The 19,950-nt window shown below is 42.9% G+C and overlaps 1 protein-coding gene across 7 annotated transcripts in view; it reads left to right on the forward strand.

Moving 5' to 3' along the window:
* Positions 1–19,950, forward strand: part of LOC139550859 (CMP-N-acetylneuraminate-beta-1,4-galactoside alpha-2,3-sialyltransferase-like) — a 96,871-nt gene that overhangs the window by 27,595 nt on the left and 49,326 nt on the right. For all 7 annotated transcript variants that reach the window (XM_071362075.1, XM_071362078.1, XM_071362080.1 and 4 more), the window contains 4 exons: positions 3,460–3,554; positions 9,776–9,839; positions 9,917–10,012; positions 10,228–10,414. In XM_071362075.1, coding sequence (XP_071218176.1) covers positions 3,460–3,554; positions 9,776–9,839; positions 9,917–10,012; positions 10,228–10,414 — 442 coding nt within the window. The remainder of the gene's footprint in view (positions 1–3,459; positions 3,555–9,775; positions 9,840–9,916; positions 10,013–10,227; positions 10,415–19,950) is intronic.

A 19,950-nucleotide genomic window follows, 5' to 3' on the forward strand; every position in this document is an offset into this window, starting at 1 on the left:
GGGCGGTGCGGTTATGAAAATATGGCCCCCAGTGAGAGGAAATGAGCACAATGTGCCTGGGCCTCCTGTTTTGGGAGCACTCTCTCTTTAAGACAAGCAAACTATCCCCTGTCTGTCCATCCATAGGCTAGGATACTCTTGACAGTCCCAGTTATTTAATGCCCGGCTCGGCCCCTGAAGCCACACGTTCATGAGTCACGGTTTGTTTTGGCAAGGGTCTTGGCCCGTCTGTTTCTGTCAGGTGATGTGTGGAGAGAGAGCCAGACATGACTGTTTACTCTTTTTCTTTCTTGGTGCATCAAGTGCAATTAAGGAGTTTGGAGAACGAGGACAAGTGGCTCCTCTTGTAAACCGTGTTTGCTCATTTGAGTTCAGATACGATTAGTAGGATGTGAAGTTTGGTGACCTGATAGCGGAATCGGATTTATTTGGTGTTAGTAGCCATCTTGACTGGGTGCGCTGTGGGCAGCCGTAACTAATTGTTGGTTAAGACAACCCGTGGATGTAGACGCAGGTTAGCCTAGTGAAGCCAGCCTGAGTTCCTCCTCCAGATGTTGTTGTGGTTTGCGTCCCAGGCCTGTGTGAGTTGTAGAGAACGTCTTGTTGCTGTCAGTGTAAACACCACGGGGGCCTCGCTGTGTAATCACAGCGAACTAGTAGTCTCGCACACTAACACTCGCTCTCACATTGGTCCTCTATGCTGTGTAGGTTTTCATAGGACGCAAAAAGATTTTTCCTTGTTAAAATGGGCTTACAATATAGTATAGCATGTAATGTTTATCCATACACATTTTTATGACTAGAGTGACCTAAATCTAATCTCATATTACTTTTCTACCACAACCACATTTTTCAAAAGAGCTACTAATCATACAAAGAATTTCTCCACAAGAATCACTTCTGACATATAAACCGTCCTAGAACCAGTAATACCCTTGTTTAAACCCCAATCTGCGAGCGTGTTGTGAGTACCTTAAGTGCGAGCTGTAGAAGTGGAGTGTTGGAGGCGTGGGCTTGTTAAACGAGGACCCTGGTGCTCTCCCCAGCGAGACAGCGGGTCATAAAAACAGACATCCATCGTCCAGCCACACTTCCAGAAGCAGAACGTACAGCCCGGGTCTGAGGCCTGACCAGGGGAAGTGGCTCTTTTTTTTTATTTGAGAGGAGTGCTTTATCAAATAGTGGTTGGTGTAGGAGCACTTTGTTCGTGCACCGGCTGTTTTTGCAAACATTACAAATCAACACTGCCTACTTTAATTTCCTCGAAACATCCCTTCCCAAATCGTCTGGGACAGATAAACACTGACATCAGGACATGTATACCCAGACTGTGTCAAGAATGGTTTCGGCCTTTTCCTGGGAAGAAACATTGTCCATAAGAGTACATGTAGCAGACTTGTTCTCTATTTTCCTCTCTTCCTTGAGTCAACCCATTTTGCCCCCTGTGTGAACGGGATGGGTTCGGTGAACGGGGGAGTGGAAAAGTGGGATGACGCAGTTAGATTGATGAGTGGAACAAGCGTCTCCTCTTACGGCCCAGTGTCTTTAACTCCTGGCGGGGAATTAACACCAGAGCCCCAGGGTCACGGAAGAGTTAAGTGGGGGCCATGGGCTTCTAGGGAGGAAGAAACGCTTTTAGAAAGAAACTGTCAGCTTCTAAGTTAGTGTCCAGAGAGACATCAGGGTTGTGCACACCCAGACCCACGTACTCTGCTTGATAACCTAATACACAGGTGAGTGAGTTATCAGGTAAACTCTGTTGCTCATTGGCAAGTCTCAATTCAACTTGATGAACACAGCAATCGATCTATGGTGAATATCTCACTAAACATTATCTGGCGCAGGAAAGGGCTCGCTTTTGAACTCTGCATCTAGAAATGAGAGGACATCGCAACACAGTAGGCCTATTTTGGTTACCTTGAGTCATGCTGGACTTCTCATGAGTGGACAGACAAACTGTTTTACAAGTTTTATAGTATTTGACTTCAATTAAATGCAGTCTCAAATGTCCGCCTGGCCCTTTTTAATAGCCGGGCACACGTTTCAGCAAATAAACACGTTTTCAAATAACCGCTGGGTTTAAAATAATTATTTACGAGGTTACAATGGACACAGCTCTGATATTCCCACGGTCATGTGCATTAAACATACATTTTTTATTCTGGCATTGTTGCTAGCCGTTGCGTCCCTGTCCCTAATTTTTTTTTTCTCGAGCTCTCCATGGTGCTGAAGCGCAAAATCAGGTGTGTATGATAGGCAGCCTAGTCTGCACGTCTGATCTGTGATGTATTTGTTGTTTTAATGTTTATACAGGTCATACGGGTCACAATAAATAGTGTGGTAGTCTTTTCAATATTTTATTGAGCAAAAGCTGTGTGTATCATTAGCGGGACGCCGGTGAAATTGGAGTGCGCAATTTCCGGTGAAATTGGAGGGCGCGCAATTCAAATAAATAATCGTAATATTAAACATTCATGAACATACAAGTGTCTTATATCATTAAAAAGCTTAAATTCCTGTTAATCTAACTGCGTTGTCAGATTTCAAAAAGGCTTTACGGCGAAAGCATACCATGATTGTCTGAGGACAGCGCCCCACATCAACATATTTTTTTAACCAGCACAGGCTTCACAAAATTACAAATAGCGATTTTAAATAAATCACTTACTTTTGAAGATCTTCCTCTGTTTGCAATCCCAAGGGTCCCAGCTACAACATGAATGGTCGTTTTGTTAGATTAAAATCCTCCTTTATATCCCAAAAAGTCAGTTTAGTTGGCGCCATCGATTTCAGTAATCCACTCGTTCAACATGCAGACAAAGGAGTCCAAAAAGCTACCGCTAAACTTCGTCCAAACAAGTCAAACGACGTTTTTATTTAATACTCAGGTATCCTAAAATGTATAATAAAGTATAATATTTCATACGGAAAGTAGTATGTTCAATAGGAAAGTAAAATTAGTAAGCGCGCGCCCTCCTCCTCATGCGCTGAAAGACTGATATTGTACCGGTGGTCTCTTCACCAAAACTCCAAATACTTGTTTGTTTTTCCCCCAAAAAAGCCTGAAACCTCGAATAAAGACTGTTGACGTCTAGTGGAAGCCATAGGAATGGCAATATGGCAGACAGATTTACATAGAAACCCATAATAAGAGCCTGGGAGTTTTATTTTTTTTTTATCTTCGGATTTTCGCCTGCCATATCAATTCTGTTATAGTCTCAAACATTATTTAACAGTTTTAGAAACTTCAAAGTGTTTTCTATCCAATGCATATCCTGGCTTCTGGGCCTGAGTAACAGGCACTAGACCCTATCCCTAAGAAGTTAAGTAAATAGACGCTTGGCTCAAATAGGAGCCCGTCTCTAAGTGCTGTTTTTCTTCATCGATTGAAACACCAGGCTATTTATTGAAGTTTTACAGTAATCCCTCCTGTTCTTCTTTCTACTGTTCTTCTCACAGGTTCATGAAGCCAGCTCCCATGTTTCTCGACCGGAACTTCAAGCGGCTGGCCAAAGTCCGCAATTACTTGCCTCCATTTGGATTCAAAACACAAGGTAAGACAAATTGTGCGTCTAACATTAGACAGATTTGATTATTCCATGTATCTCATTGATGGCAATGGATGTGTCATTAACTTGTCATGGTGGTTTTGGAACTGTGTATAGATGATGATTTGTGCTGGATAGGTAAGCTAAAGAGAAGAGGGTGCCAGAGCTCTTACCATCCTTATCACCACGGGCCAGTTAGTGCATCTTCACGCTTGGTGATAGAGCTGGCAGAACATCCCTCCTGGCCTACTTGGGTTGATCTCACGCTTCTCCTGTCATGCTCTCTGATGGTTACACACACTGCCACTGACTGTGCCATTGCCTGGGTTGTGGCGAAGGGTAGAGGGTGAGAATGGGATGCTTGGATATTACAGGACGTTTCTTGCTACGGCAACATCTAGACAGTGAGACCACTTCAGTTTCTCAGAACTTCTACAAACTTTTATGGCTTTTTCTTCAACTTCAACACCCATCCTGAAGGTGAAATGCATCAAAATACTTAAGTCTTCATTCTTTCCTCAATTGTGAAGCAGTAGGGATGGCACAATAACCAACTGTTATGGATGAAGACCGTCATGAAAATAAAATTAGAATAAAATAAAAAATTATATTTAACAGCTGACTGAATGACCAAAATGCAGGAGCAGCACACATAGAAATATAGTGAATAGAACAGGCGTGGAACCTCTAACCCTGGGTATTTGACTGGCATACTCATGGGTACAATCCCAATGTCTGGCTGGTATTGTGATGTAGTAATTTCCATGGAAATGTACAATGTTCATTCAAATGACGGTAACAGATGTGGCTCATGCAATGGAATGTACTTTTTTGGAATGTGAGTTGAATCAACAAATCATAGCACATACTTGACTTCCTACTTTGCTCATAGGTCGAATGTATACAGGTTAAGACAACGTCGTCACAAATCTGAGACCAGCGCCATTGCTAACTGCCATAGCCGGTACCATTGTTGAAAAGAGTTATGGGATATTAAAATCACGATGTCTCAACATAGCTTTGCTTCTATGGGTATACTCGTAATGGCTGCCAGTCCACCCATTATGCCATCATTGACTTGAATGGGGACTCCTGTTTTAATTATTAATCATTTTTTTTGTCCGATTTTATTTTATAAACATTACAAACGACAAAATCATACAAATATCAACTACATCACACCTGCCCAGACCCACTAGCACACACCCCCATCACCAGCGCCCGCATCACTTTCCGCCACATGGTTTGAAACTGCACCATTTTGTTACTCTCCGTAGCCCACGCACTTTCAATATTTAAATAATTAATCCTTAGATTTATCCATTGTTATTGATGGCGGATTAATTTTCTGTGGGTTTAGTATAAAAAAAAACATTTGAGAAGAGAATTGTCAAATCCATCGGGTGTCTCACTACACCCCCATATGCCATGTCTTGAAATATGCAGACAGACGGTTTAAAAGTAGGTTTACATTGTAGTACTTCTGACAGACAACTTTCTAGTGCCGCCCAGAACTTCCAGACTTAATAGCATTCCCAGAAAGCAAAATTCCGCCTAGTCACATCTCAATACGGGTTTAGGTAGCTCACTGACGGGACCGTCAAGAATCTATGCATTTTACGAATCAAACATGAGCACATCATGCGATCGGAATTGGGAAGATAAGATAGAGCATGATTTCAGGCTACCCTTTATAATTCAATTTCCAACACTTAGGAGCGAAGTGCATGTAAAGGTACACTGAATGTTACCTTTGTGCTCTGGCAAGTGCCCTCTACCCCACACTCACACGCTGGTTTTCAAAGGCAAGTGCGCTACACCTGGTTTCTGTTTTCTCCACGGTTTGTGACTGCAGTGGGGTTTCCCTTTTAGCTGTATTCATGTGGAGAGGTGATACGTGTGGACCTTGAATAGAACTCCACAAAGGATTCCAAATTAGGAGAAAAAAAATAGAAACCTTGAAAATAAAAGTTTATTTGTACTTTTTTTTGCGGCCAAGCAGCCTTGTTTGCTAGACTTAGAAACACAGGGGAAACCTCCATCCTTCATGTGGTTTCTAGCCTCTCCATGATACTATAAGCAAGCATGGGGGGGCAGTTTTTTCACACAGACCGTTTTGACATCTGGACCTATATATTGGTATAAGCTTTTGGATTGCCTAAACCAGGTATTCCCAACCTGGGGGGTACGCGCAATGCCGTCAGGGGTACGCTAAATAAAAATGTGATTCACATGTAAAATATATATATTTTTATCACATTTTCAAACAGTCCATTTCTATTTCCCAACGGGGCTATACATTTGAGTGAGGTTTTCTCTTGCCTGAGTAGCCTCGTTTCACTGCCAAAAATAAAATTTAACCATCTAGTGTTTAGCGAAATAACAACACAATGTCAAATACAGTCAAATAATTAACATCCAATCACATTAACCGTTACTCTCTTGTGGGAATTCCACTAATGGTCCGTATGTAGCTACTGCTCATGTTGGTATCTGTACTGATGGCACAAAAGCCATGACAGGGTGACATAGTGGAGTGGTAACGCACGTGCAAGCAGTTGCTCCCGACGCCACTTGGGTACACTGCAGCAAGTATAAACACATATTTTTGAATTGGGAGACGAGCTTAAAGTTTTCTTTACTGACCATCATTTTCACTTGTCTGACCGCTTGCATGATGACGAGTTTCTCACACGACTGGCCATCTGGGTGATGTTTTTTCTCAGCTGAATGATCTGAATCTAGGATTACAGGGACTCTCCGCAACTATATTCAATGTGTGGGACAAAATTGAGGCTATGATTAAGAAGTTGGAGCTCTTCTCTGTCTGCATTAACAAGGACAACACACAGGTCTTTCCATTGTTGTATGATTTTTTTGGTGTGCAAATGAACTCAAGCTTAAGGACAATGTCAAATGTGATATAGCGAAGCACCTGAGTGAGTTGGGTGCGCAATTATCCAGGTACTTTCCCGAAACGGATGACACTAACAAACAACTGGATTTGTTATCTCTTTCATGCCCTGCCTCCAGTCCACTTATCGATATCTGAACAAAAGAGCCTCATCGAAATTTTAACGAGTGGTTCTGTGATTTAGACTGTGATTTAGACTGACTCTCTCCAATACAATCCAACATTGTGGAGTTAACCTACCGGTCAAAAGTTTTAGAACACCTACTCATTGAATGTTTTTTATTTTTACTATATTCTACATTGTAGAATAATAGTGAAGACATCAAAACTATGAAATAACACATATGGAATCATGTAGTAACCAAAAAAGTGTTAAACATGTTTGATGTTCTTCAAATAGCCACCCTTTGCCTTGATGACAGCTTTGCACACTCTTGGCATTCTCTCAACCAGCTTCATTAGGTAGTCACCTGGAATGCATTTCAATTAGCAGGTGTGCCTTTAAAAGTCTAAGTACATATTATGGCAAGAACAGCTCAAATAAGCAAAGAGAAGACATGAAGGTCAGTCAATGTGTAAAATTTCAAGAACTTTGAAAGTTTCTTCAAGTGCAGTCGCAAAAACCATCAAGCGCTATGATGAAACTGGCTCTCATGAGGACCGCCACAGGAATGGAAGACCCAGAGTTACCTCTGCTGCAGAGGTTAAGTTCATTAGAGTTACCAGGCTCAGAAATTGCATCCAAAATAAATGCTTCAGATTTCAAGTAACGGACACGTCTCAACATCAACTGTTCAGAGGAGACTGCGTGAATCAGGCCTTTGTGATCGAATTGCTGCAAAGAAACCACTACTAAAGGACACCAATAAGAAGAAGAGAATTGCTTGGGCCAAGAAACACGAGAAATGGACATTAGACCGGTGGAAATGCGTCCTTTGGTCTGGAGTCCAAATGGAGATTTTTTGTTCCAACTTCCATGTCTTTGTGAGACGTGGTGTGGGTGAACGGATGATCTCTGCATGTTTATTTTCCACCGTAAAGCATGGAGGAGGTGCTATGGTGTGGGGGTGCTTTGCTGGTGACACTGTCTGATTTATTTGGAATTCAAGACACACTTAACCAGCATGGCTACCACAGCATTCTGCAGCGATACGCCATCCCATCTGGTTTGCGCTTAGTGGGACTATCATTTGGACAATGACCCAACACACCTCCATGCTGTGTAAGGGTTATTTTACCAAGGAGAGGGATGGAGTGCTGCATCAGATGACCTGGCCTCCACAATCCCCCGACCTCAACCAAATTGAGATGGTTTGGGATGAGTCGGACCGCAGAGTGAAGGAAAAGCAGCCAGCAAGTGCTCAGTATATGTGTGAAGATGGTTGAGAGAATGCCAAGTGTGTGCAAAGCTGTCATCAAGGCAAAGGGTGGAGCTTTAAAAAATCTGAAATATAACATAGATTTTGATTTGTTAAACACTTTTTTGCTTACTAGAAGATTCCATATGTGTTATTTTATTGTTTTGATGTCTTCACTATTATGCTACAATGTAGAAGTAAAAAAATAAAGAGAAACCATTGAATGAGTAGGTGTTCTAAAACTTTTGACCGGTAGTGTATGTGCATCCTTTCAAGCACACCCTTCTCATTAACCTGTGGTAAGTTATTCAACATTTTCGATGAACAAATAAGGTTTTATATGTAAGATGATAAACTAAAGAGCAAAATTATTGATTATTTGTGCCCTGGTCCTGTAAGAGCTCTTTGTCTCTTCCCATGAGCCGGGTTGTGACAAACTCCCACTCATTCTATTGTTTAATAAATGTATCAGATAGTGTGTGTGGCATGCTTACAATGATGGCAAAAAACAACATTTGAGAGTGCGTTGACCCTGGTGCTAGAGGGGATACGCAGCTGGAGGTTGAATGTTTGAAGGGGTACGGGACTATAAAAGTTTGGGAACAACTGGCCTAGACCAACTGAGCAGACCATAATGTTCTCTTTAAACGACACCTAGAATAGATAGCTATATTATGATTCAATAAGCATTGTATGTTTGTATGTATTTCTTCATGTTCGACTGACCAGTCTCACTTGTCTCCCTTTACCTTGTGTAAGCAGCACGCTGTAGCAGAACGTTGAGATCATGTTCAGTGACACCTCCAACCCCTCCTCCACATTTCAGCTGAAGATTTTCCTCGCCAGAAAAGTGTACTTCAAGACGACGGCCATTTATCTGAGCTGCCGCCTAGACATACTTGGCTGAAGTGTTTATCCTGGGTGCTAATAACAATTAGCCGCCATGTCTCTCCTCTTCGAGAAACCTGTCCCAATTTTGGGGGGGGGGGGTTTCACCCTATTGAGTCGGGTGTGGTCTGGTCCTCTGTTTATGCTGACCGGGGTGATGCTTGATGCCAGACTTCGACGCCGCGTCCAAACAATGGGCCACTGCTCATTTTGTGCTGTTTAATCATGAGGCTCGTTAGAGGGGATAAAGCTGTAGTCCTACTGCATTACTCTTGCAAGAAGCAAAGGAGATGCCTACATGGGGTTGTGGTTGAGCCTAATGACATTTCATATCAGTTGTTTAACAAATGGATCCAGCACGCAACTGAAATGTGATTATACAAGCGAGTGATTAATTTGGATATTACCTTGTTGGATAAATTGGACACACAACCTATATATAAATCTCCCAATCTATGGTAGACCTATGACTAATATGAGAAGGAAAGAGTCAAGAGGTGCTAGTGGGCTGTGTGGGGGTGGTGGAGCGAAGACAAATGTGTCTTAAACACCAGAGTCATGACTCCGCCAGAATACCCTCTGGAACATGGCAGGAATGCACGCTATGGCTAAACATCCCCGTATCTCACACCACCAGACCCAGCTCCGAGTCCACACTTGAGAGAGCCCTAGCACAGCACACTTCAACCGGGAGAATGTGCTTGTTTGAAAACGGCATTCCTCACTGAGTGGTTTTATGGGCAGCTTTTTTCTCTGAAGTGCCGTTTCACCCGGATTCATCCGTCCTGAAAGGGCTGATGGTTTTCCAATGTTACTGTCACCGGGCCCGTGGCTTATCCTTATCTGTAATTTTAATAAACGGTTAGGAACGTTTTCTCCTCCAGACCTTCTCCCAAGGACCACCTAGCTTGCTACATTGTTTTCTGGGCGTTGAAGTCCTCGACAGTTTGTTATTAAAGAGGCGCTATTAATCCTTTTCATGAGGGGTTTTGTCTGTGACCTAGCAAACAACAATGAACTGTAGTTGATATCTGAAATGTCTTTTTCTCTCCCGTTTCATTTTGCAGAAAGAATCATAGACAGTATTCTAACTGCCACAAAGAACTATGGCTTGGGTGAAGACCTTGACAGGTAATTACCATGGGAATTAAGTAGCGCACTCACGTGCGCACACACTTTTTAACCCCTCAGATGTTCTTCTCTTCCAGTCTTGGTTGTAAAAGATGCATTATTGTGGGCAATGGTGGTATCCTGGCCAACAAGTCTTTGGGCTCGCGCATAGATGATTACGACGTTGTGGTGAGGTGAGTCTACTTCCAATGGAAGGGCAACATGATGCCAGTTAAGAGGGTAAAGATGATAGTTCTGCTGAGTGTCAGTTCCTCCTTTTGAACTCTGACACTGGTTAGACTTTAATGGACTTGGGGTTAGTTTGGTAGCCTGGGTGCCAGCCGCAGATTATGTTGTGATGTCAACACACAATGTATTTGCACCCATAGCATTTCTTCTCTAACCGCAGGTTGAACGAGGCTCCTGTGACTGGTTTCGGCAAGGACGTGGGCACCAAGACCACCATGCGCATCACCTACCCCGAGGGGGCCATTCAGAAGCCTGAGCGCTACGAAAAGGACTCGCTCTTCGTCTTCTCCGCCTTCAAACCGCTGGACTTCAAGTGGCTCAGACAAATGGTCTTCAAAGAGAAACTGGTGAGGCATACCTCAAGGCTGACTGTTACCTTTTTATTAATTTGGACCGCTAAGAAAAAGTTAGTTGGTCATGTTTGTTAGTGGTTGGGTGCATTTCCGCTGCCTTGAAAGAGTATGCATTCTTCTGCCAAATGTCCAGTCCCACCTCCTTTCTAGGTCTCTTCCATTGCTTCTCCATCTGTCATAACATTAAGGCGACCACATAAACGTGAATCCCACTGGATGTTATGGATAGTTTGAGTGCTTTCTGTGGCACCACGTGACTAGGGGTGTTTTTAGAAAAGCCATTATGGTCATAGACACCATACGTGCATCTTCTGTTGCAGTCATTTGCTCGTCTTGTGACATTTAGTAGATGTGGTTATGGGTTCTCACAATACTTTCCCATTTCGTCATGATTACGAATAACAGGGTTTAAATTGTGCTTTATTGAGAAACCAATCTGAGCAAATGTTCTCCACTTTTCATTCTGCCCTGGTGAGAAATAAAACACGATTTTCCCATTTAAGGACCTTTGTCCTTTCTTTTGACGAGCCACTGACAGCCTGCGAATTGGCCTCTTAATCCGAGGGTCTGGCTGACTGAATGAGCTTTTCCTTATCTCTGCCAGAGAGGACGGCAGACAATCCTGTATCACTGAAAGAGCTTGCACAAGCACTCTCGTCAGTCTGCAGTTACTCTACCACAGTCAGGGTAGGGTATGCTAAATTCAAGGACATTCGCAGTCTCTCCAGATGAAAAAATTGTCTGCTGTTGAACTTGCCGGTCGAGCATTCAATTTTGGCCGTGTTGAGTTTCTCCCTATAGGGGGCTGCTAATTTTCTGAAGGGATTCTTCTGGCAATCCAGGGTCTGGGGGATCCGCTTCCTATCCAGCGCAGCTGTGTGACTTTCAGGGACCAGTGGCCAGCAGGAATTTTTACTAGGTGACATTTGTCAAAATACAAGCCTCTGGAGAGATAAGAGGGGTTAGGAGGAGGGAGAGTGAGAAAGAGGGGGTAAAATTAGGGTAAGGGAGAGGGCCATAAGAATAAGGGAAAGCGTAAAAGAGTTGGCTGTTCGATGGTGCCATTGAATTGGGCAGATTTGTCTGGACTGTCAGCTGGTAAGTAGCGGGGACAGTGGAAATGGCGGACATGGAAAACATTTATCTGATCTCTGACTCCTCACAGATCAGCCTTAGATCTGCAAGGGAAGGAATACTTTCTCTCATTAAATAAATCACTGGTCAAAAGTCCTCGGTCTTCCATGACGGCACTGTAGTTGGGATGCATGCACGCACACACACTTAACTCAGTCACACCAACTCACTATTTTGGGTCGAACATGCCTCATGCAGCTCATTGTAACTCACTATAGGTGTTGGTTAACACTTTTACATTGCCACTAATGTACAGTGCTTTCAGAAAGTATTCATACCCCTTGACTTTTTCAATTTGTTTTTGTTTTACAGCCTGAATTCAAAATTGAATATGTTCATTTTTTTCTCATTGATATACACACACTACCCCATAATGACAATGAAAATAGGTTTAGACATTTTTGAAAATGTATTGAAAGTTAAATACAGAAGTGTTCACACCCCTGAGTTAAAACTTTGTAGAAGCACATTTGGCAGTGATTCTAAGAGCTTTCCACACCTGGATTGTGCAACATTTACCCATGTATTATTGTCAAATTGGTTGTTGATCATTGCTAGGCAACCATTTTCAGGTCTTGCTATAGATTTTCAACTAGATTCAAGTCCAAACTGAAACTCCACTCCAGAACATTCACTGTCTTCTTGGTAAGCAACTCCAATGTAGATTTGGCCTTCTTTTAGGTTATTGTCCTGCTGAAAGGTGAATTAATCTCCTAGTGTCTGGTGGAAAGCAGACTGAACCAGGTTTTCCTCTACGATTTTGCTTGTGTTTAGCGCCATTCCGTTTCTTTTTTTATCCTGAAAAGCTCCCCACTATGCTGGAAAATATGGAGAGTAGTACTCAGTAATGTATTGGATTTGCCCCAAACATAACACTTTGTATTCAGGACAAAAAGTTAATTGCTTTGTTTTGCATGTTTTGGAATAAAAAAATAATTCCACTTTGACATTCCGGGTATTGTGTGTAGGCCAATACCCCCAGAAATCTAAATGTACATTTTAAATTAAGGGTGTAACACAACAAAATGTGGAAAAATATAGCCTAACCTATGCAAATGTGAATTCAGCAGCTGACCTTTTATTGAAGCTGCAGAAATTCCTGACAACCACAACACTTTGCTCCTGAGTGGCGCAGTGGTCTAAGGCACTGCATCTCAGTGCAAGAGGTGTCATTACAGTCCCTGGTTCGAATCCAGGCTGTATCACATCCGTCCGTGATTGGCCCAGCGTCGTCCGGGTTTGGCCAGGGTAGGCCGTCATTGTAAATAAGATTTTGTTCTTAACTGACTTGCCTAGATAAAAAATATTGAAACATTGTGATGTACAGTTGGAAGTTTACATACACTTAGGTTGGAGTCATTAAAACTTGTTTTTCAACCACTCCACAAATTTCTTGTTAGCAAACTATAGTTTTGGCAAGTTGGTTAGGACATCTACTTTGTGCATGCCACAAGTAATTTTTCCAACAATTGTTTACAGACAGATTTTTTCACTTATAATTCACTGTATCACAATTCCAGTGGGTCAGAAGTTTACATACACTAAGTTGACAGTGCCTTTAAACAGCTTGGAAAATTCCAGAAAATTATGTCATGGCTTTAGAAGCTTCTGATAGACTAATTGATATCATTTAAGTCAATTGGAGGTGTACCTGTGGATATATTTCAAGGCCTACCTCAGTGCCTCTTTGCTTGACATCATGAGAAAATCAAAAGAAATCAGCCAAGACCTCAGGAAAATAATTGTAGACCTCAACAAGTTTGGATCATCCTTGGGAGCAATTTCCAAAGCCTAAAGGTACCAAGCTCATCTGTACAAACAATAGTACGCAAGTATAAACACCATGGGACCACGCAGCCGTCATATCGCTCAGGAAGGAAACGTCTTCTGTCTCCTAGAGATGAATGTACTTTGGTGCAAAAATCCCAGAACAACAGCAAAGGACCTTGTGAAGATGCTGGAGGAAACAGGTACAAAAGTATCTATATCCACAGTAAAACGAGTCCTATATTGACATAACCTGAAAGACTGCTCAGCAAGGAAGAAGCCACTGCTCCAAAACCGGCATAAAAAATCCACACTATGGTTTGCAACTGCACATGGGGACAAAGATCGTACTTTTTGGAGAAATGTCCTCTGGTCTGATGAAATACAAATAGAACTGTTTGGCCATAATGACCATCATTATGTTTGGAGGAAAAAGGGGGAGGCTTGCAAGCCAAAGAACACCATCCCAACCGTGAAGCACGGGGGTGGCAGCATCATGTTGTGGGGGTGCTTTGCTGCAGGAGGGACTGGTGCACTTCACAAAATAGATGGCATCATGAGGGAGGAACTTTATGTGGATATATTGAAGCAACATCTCAAAGACATCAGTCAAGAAGTTAAAGCTTGGTCACAAATGGGTCTTTCAAATGGACAATGACCCCAAGCATACTTCCAAAGTTGTGGCAAAATGGCTTAAGGACAACAAAGTCAAGGTATTGGAGTGGCCATCACAAAGCCCTGACCTCAAGCCTATAGAACATTTGTGGGCAGAACTGAAAAACTGTGTGCGAGCAAGGAGCCCTACAAACCTGACTCAGTTACACCAACTCTGTCAGGAGGAATGGGCCAAAATTCACCCAACTTATTGTGGGAAGCTTGTGGAAGGCTACCTGAAACGTTTGACCCAAGTTAAACAATTTAAAGGCAATGCTACCAAATACTAATTGAGTGTATGTAAACTTCTGACCCACTGGGAATGTGATGAAAGAAATAAAAGCTGAAATAAATCATTCACTCTACTATTATTCTGACATTTCACATTCTTAAAATCAGTGGTGATCCTAACTGACACTAAGAAAGGGAATTTGTACTCCGATTAAATGTCAGGAATTGTGAAAAACTGAGTTTAAATGTATTTGGCTAAGGTGTATGTAAACTTCCGACTTCAACTGCATGTACTGCCACTGAGCACAAAGTGAGGCATTACAGTAGTTAAAGGGATATTTTGGCAATGAGGTTACAGGTAGTTTTAACGAGCCAGTACTAACTAGCGTTACCCATAGAATTCCAGTCATTGCACCGCTATTATGCTTAAAGTGTCTTTTTAAGTGTTTGTTGCTTGACAAATGAGGCCCGTCATTGGTGTGAATTCCTGTTGATGAGAGATTATCCGAGAAGCTCTGTTCGCTCCTAGAGCTAGATTAGCATCGAACGCATACATTCCGTCTGTTGTGGCAAACAGTTTCTCTTTGGCCGTGTTTATTCTTTGGCAGGTAAATAAAAAGGAACGTCATTTAGATGTTCAACCAGACATTCAACTAATATCAGGTTCATTCATTCATTCAATTACCCTGAGTAGATATTTCTCTACGCATGATATGGGGGAAATTAATGATGAGATGCGGTCCGGTGTCCAAACATGATTCATTCTCTCAGTAAACAACCTGTAACCCTGGTAACAAGGTAGTCAGTCAGATAACTGTTGACTGGAAACTGTGATCTGCTGTTTAGTAATTTTGGGAACCCTCATCAAAAGACAAGTAATCCTGTTGATTGAATATTATCGTCACTTCATTGCTACCGGAGTAACTGCATCATAAAGGACCTAAATATTGCAGTGGAAACATAACACACTTTGTATGTCTTTAGCGACTGCGGCTAGCAAGCCCCTTTGTGCTGTCATGTTTTTAACCCCTCACATTTTCACCTGGTTAATACCAGTAGGCAGGTTGTACACCGGTAAAGCCATGAGTAACTGTACAAAGAAAACAAGCTTCAGAAAACGCATGTTTTTGGACTCCTGTTACACTAATCTCTACACATAGCCAACCCCTCTGCACTCTCTCCTTTTTGTCTGGCCCACAGGGAGACTTGTATGTAACTTTGAACAGTTGCTCTGTGGGAGCTTTGATGTCTTTGGTCTGGCGGGGGCTCCTTTGTGTGGCGTGGGCGCTCACAGGTGGAAGGAATGCAAGGCCCTTTCAGGATGCCTCTCTCACCAGGTTTGAAAGGGAAGGTTTCTCACAGCTTCTTTTATGTGGGTGGGAGGTGCGCTTTCGTAATAGTGCTTCTGAAAGTGACTCTCACCTGTGCTGTCATGGCCGTCCCCTTTTACCCCCTCTCTCCTGGCAGAAGTGTTTTGATGAGTGACTGACACCTCTGACTGTAATGTATTTTAAAGGTTGGAGAGTTTATCAACATTTCTTGCCCAGAGGGAGTTGGAAATGACATAATAAAAGTGTAATGATGGCCGTTTTATGGGCTCCTGACCAATTGTACTATTTTGGGTATTTTTTGAAAGCTGATCTTAACTTTCTTTGTACATAATGTTTCCACCATCGTTTCTATGACTGACAAGAGCTTCTGGGCCATCAAAACGGCTAACACTAACCTCGATTTGGATGAGGACTTCTACTTCACTGAGTTGGAGGCGAAAGACATATTCATTATCCTGGACCTGGCGTTGATCTCCGACACTTGTAGAAGGCGAAGACTGCTCTATATAGGCCGGCGCACGGACACCCTGGTGAGACTACGGCGGCGAATAAATAAATCGCCCCTTCCCTCTGTTCTATTGGCGAATGTGCAGTCGTTGGAGAATAAATTGGACGAGCTCTGCTCAAGACTATTCTATCAACGGGACATAGACTATGCTTCTCGGAATCATGGCTGAACAAGGACATGGATAATATAAAACTACCTGGTTTTTCTATGCATCGGCGGGACAGAACGGCAAAGTCCAGTAAGATCAGGGGTGGTGGCTTGTGTCTCTTTATTAACAACAGCTGGTACGCAATCTCTGATATTAAGGAAGCGTTAACATACCTCATGATAAGCTGTAGACCATACTATTTACCAAGTGTTCATAAAACATTTTTGTAGCTGTCTATTTACCACCACAAGCCAATACTGGCACTAAGACCGCATTCAACAATCTGTATAGGGCCATAAGCAAACAAGAAAATACTCATCCAGAGGTGGCGCTCCTAGTGGCAGGTGATTTTAATGCAAGAAAACTGAAATCCATTTTTACCTAATTTTCTACCAGCATGTCACCTGTGCATCTAGAGGGATAAAAATATCAGATTAGATCTCCTTTACTCCACACCCAGAGACTCATACAAAACTCTCCCCCACCCTTATTTGGCAAATTGGACCTTAACTCTATCCTCCGGTTCCTGTTGACAAGCAAAAACTAAAACAAGAAGTACCAGCGCCGTGCTCTATTCGCAAGTGGTCCGATGAAGCGGATGCTAAGCTACAGTACTGTTTTGCTAGCACAAACTGGAATATCTTTCGGCATTCATTTGACAGCATTCAGGAGTTTAACATATCATTCACCGGCTTCATTAATAAGTGTATCGATGACGTTGTCCCCGCAGTGACCATACATGCATACATATTCCAACCAGAAGCCATGGATTACTGGCAACATCCGCACTGAGCTAAAGGCTAGAGCTGCCGCTTTCAAGGAACAGGACACTAATCCGGACGCTTATAAGATATACCGCTACGCCCTTGGAACCATCAAACAGGCAGTCTCAATACAGGACTAACATCGAATCCTTCTACATTGGCTCTGATGCTCATCAGATGTGGCAGGGCTTGCAAACTATCATGGATTACAAAGGGAAACCCAGCTGAGAGCTGCCCAGTGACGCGAGCCTACCAGAAGGGCTAAATGCCTTTTTATACTTGCTTCAAGGCAAGCAACACTGAACCATGCGTGAGTGCACCAGCTGTTCCGGACGACTGTATAATCACGCTCTCCGTAGCCGATATGAGTAAGACCTATAAACAGGTTACCGTTCACAAGGCCGGAGGGCCAGACGGTTTACCAGGATGCGTACTCGGAGCATGCGCTGGCAAGTATCTTCACTGACATTTTCAATCTCTCTCTGACCCAGTCTGTAATACCTACATGTTTCAAGTAAACCACCATTGTCCCTGTGCCTAAGAACACCAAGGTAACCTGTCTAAATGACTACGGCCCCCGTGGCAACATTTGTAACCATGCTTTGAAAAGGCTGGTCATGGCTCACATCAACACCGTCATCCCAGAAACCCTGGCCCCACTCCAATTTGCATAACGCACCAACAGATCCACAGATGACGCAATCTCTCTTGCACTCCACATTGCCCTTTCCCACCTGGACAAAAGGAACACCTACGTGATAATGCTGTTCATTGACTACAGCTCACCGTTGAGCCCTCCAAGCTTATCACTAAGGTAAAGACCCTGGGACTGAATACCTACCTCTGGATCCTGGACTTTTTTGACGGAGGTAAGGGTAGGGAGGTGGTAAGGGTAGGGAGGAAGTGAGGCCCTGGCAGAGTGGTGCCAGGAATCGTGGACTTCAGGAGACTGCAGAGGGTGCACGCCCACATCCACAGTGGAGAAGGTGAAAAGCTTAAAGTTCCTTGCCATACACATTACTGACAATATGAAATGGTCCACCCACACAGACGGTGTGGTGAAGGCGGCGCAACAGAACCTTTTCAACGTCAGGAAGCTGAAGAAATGTGGCTTGGCCCCTTAGACCCTCACAAACTTTTACCGATGCACCGCTGAGCACATCCTGTCAGGCTGTATCACCTGGTACGGTTGTGCGGTCTGCCCAACTCATCACCAGGGGCACACTGCCTGCCCTCCAGGAAACCTACAGCACCCGGTGTCACAGGAAGGCCAAGAAGATCATCAAAGACCTCAGCCACGCGAGCCACGGCCTGTTCACACCTCTATCATCCAGAAGGGGAGGTCAGTACAGGTGCATCAAAGCTGGCACAGAGAAGCTGTTTTTCCGTTTCTATCTCAAGGCCATCAGACTGTTAGTCATCGCTAGCCGGCCTCCATCCGGTTACTCTACCATACACCTTAGAGGCTGCTGCCCTATGTGCATAGTCATACAACACCGGTCACTTTAATGTTTACATACTGTTTTAACCACTTTGTATGTACAGTGCATTCAGAAAGTATTCAGACCCCTTGACTTTTTCCACATTTTGTTATGTTACAGCCTTATTCTAAAATGTATTAAGCTGTTTTTCCCCCTCATCAATCTACACACAATACCTCATCTTGACAAAGCAAACAGTTTTTGTAGAATTTTTACAAATGTATAAAAAAAAATCTAAATAACGGAAATTACATAAGTAATCAAATTGTATTAGTCACATGCGCCGAATACAACAGGTGTAGACCTTACAGTGAATTGCTTACTTACGAGCCCCTAACCAAAAAGGCAGTTTCCAGAAAATATGGATAAGAATAAGAGATAAAAGTAACGGCAGCAGTAAAATAACAATAGCGAGACTATATACAGGGGGGTACAGATACAGAGTCAATGTGCGGGGGCACCGCTTAGTTGAGGTAGTATGTACATGTAGGTAGAGTTATTAAAGTGACTATGCATAGATGACAACAGAGAGAAGCAGTGGCGTAAAGAGTGGGTGGGGGGGGCACTGCAAATAGTCTGGGTAGCCATTTGACTAGTTGTTCAGGAGTCTTATGGCTTGGGGGTAGAAGCTGTTTAGAAGCCAACTGAGTTGCAAAGAAAAATCCATATCTCAGACTGGCCAATAAAAATAAAATTTAGATGGGCAAAAGAACACACACTGGACAGAGGAACTCTGCCTAGAAGACCAGCATCCCGGAGTCGCCTCTTCACTGTTGACGTTGAGACTGATGTTTTGCGGGTACTATTTAATGAAGCTGCCAGTTGAGGAATTGTGAGGCGTCTGTTTCTCAAACTAGACACTCTAATGTACTTGTCCTCTTGCTCAGTTGTGCGCCGGGGCCTCCCACTCTTCCTATTCTGTTTAGAGCCAGTTTGCGCTGTTCTGTGAAGAGAGTATTACACAGCGTACGAGATCTTCAGTTTCTTGGCAATTTCTCGAATGGAATAGCCCTCATTTCTCAGAACAAGAATAGACTGACGAGTTTCAGAAGAAAGGTCTTTGTTTCTGGCCATTTTGAGCCTGTAAATCGAACCCACAAGTGCTGATGCTCCAGATACTCAACTAGGCTAAAGAAGGCCAGTTGTATCCCTTTAATTAGCACAACAGTTTTCAGGTGTGCTAACATAATTGCAAAAAGGTTTTCTAATGATCAATTAGCCTTTTAAAATGATAAACTTGGATTAGCTAGCACAATGTGCCATTGGAACACAGTAGTGAAGGTTGCTGATAATGGGCCTCTGTACGCCTATGTAGATATTCCATAAAAACTCTGCCGTTTCCAGCTACAATAGTAATTTACAACATTAACAATGTCTACACTGTATTTCTGATAGATTTGATGTTATTTTAATGGACAAAAATGTGCTTTTCTTTATAAAAAAAAACTGGACATTTCTAAGTGACCCCAAACTTTTGTGTGTGTGGTGTGTGTGTGTAAAACCAGGAAAAGC

Source organism: Salvelinus alpinus, chromosome 23 (assembly GCF_045679555.1).
Source record: "Salvelinus alpinus chromosome 23, SLU_Salpinus.1, whole genome shotgun sequence".
NCBI lineage: Eukaryota > Metazoa > Chordata > Actinopteri > Salmoniformes > Salmonidae > Salvelinus > Salvelinus alpinus.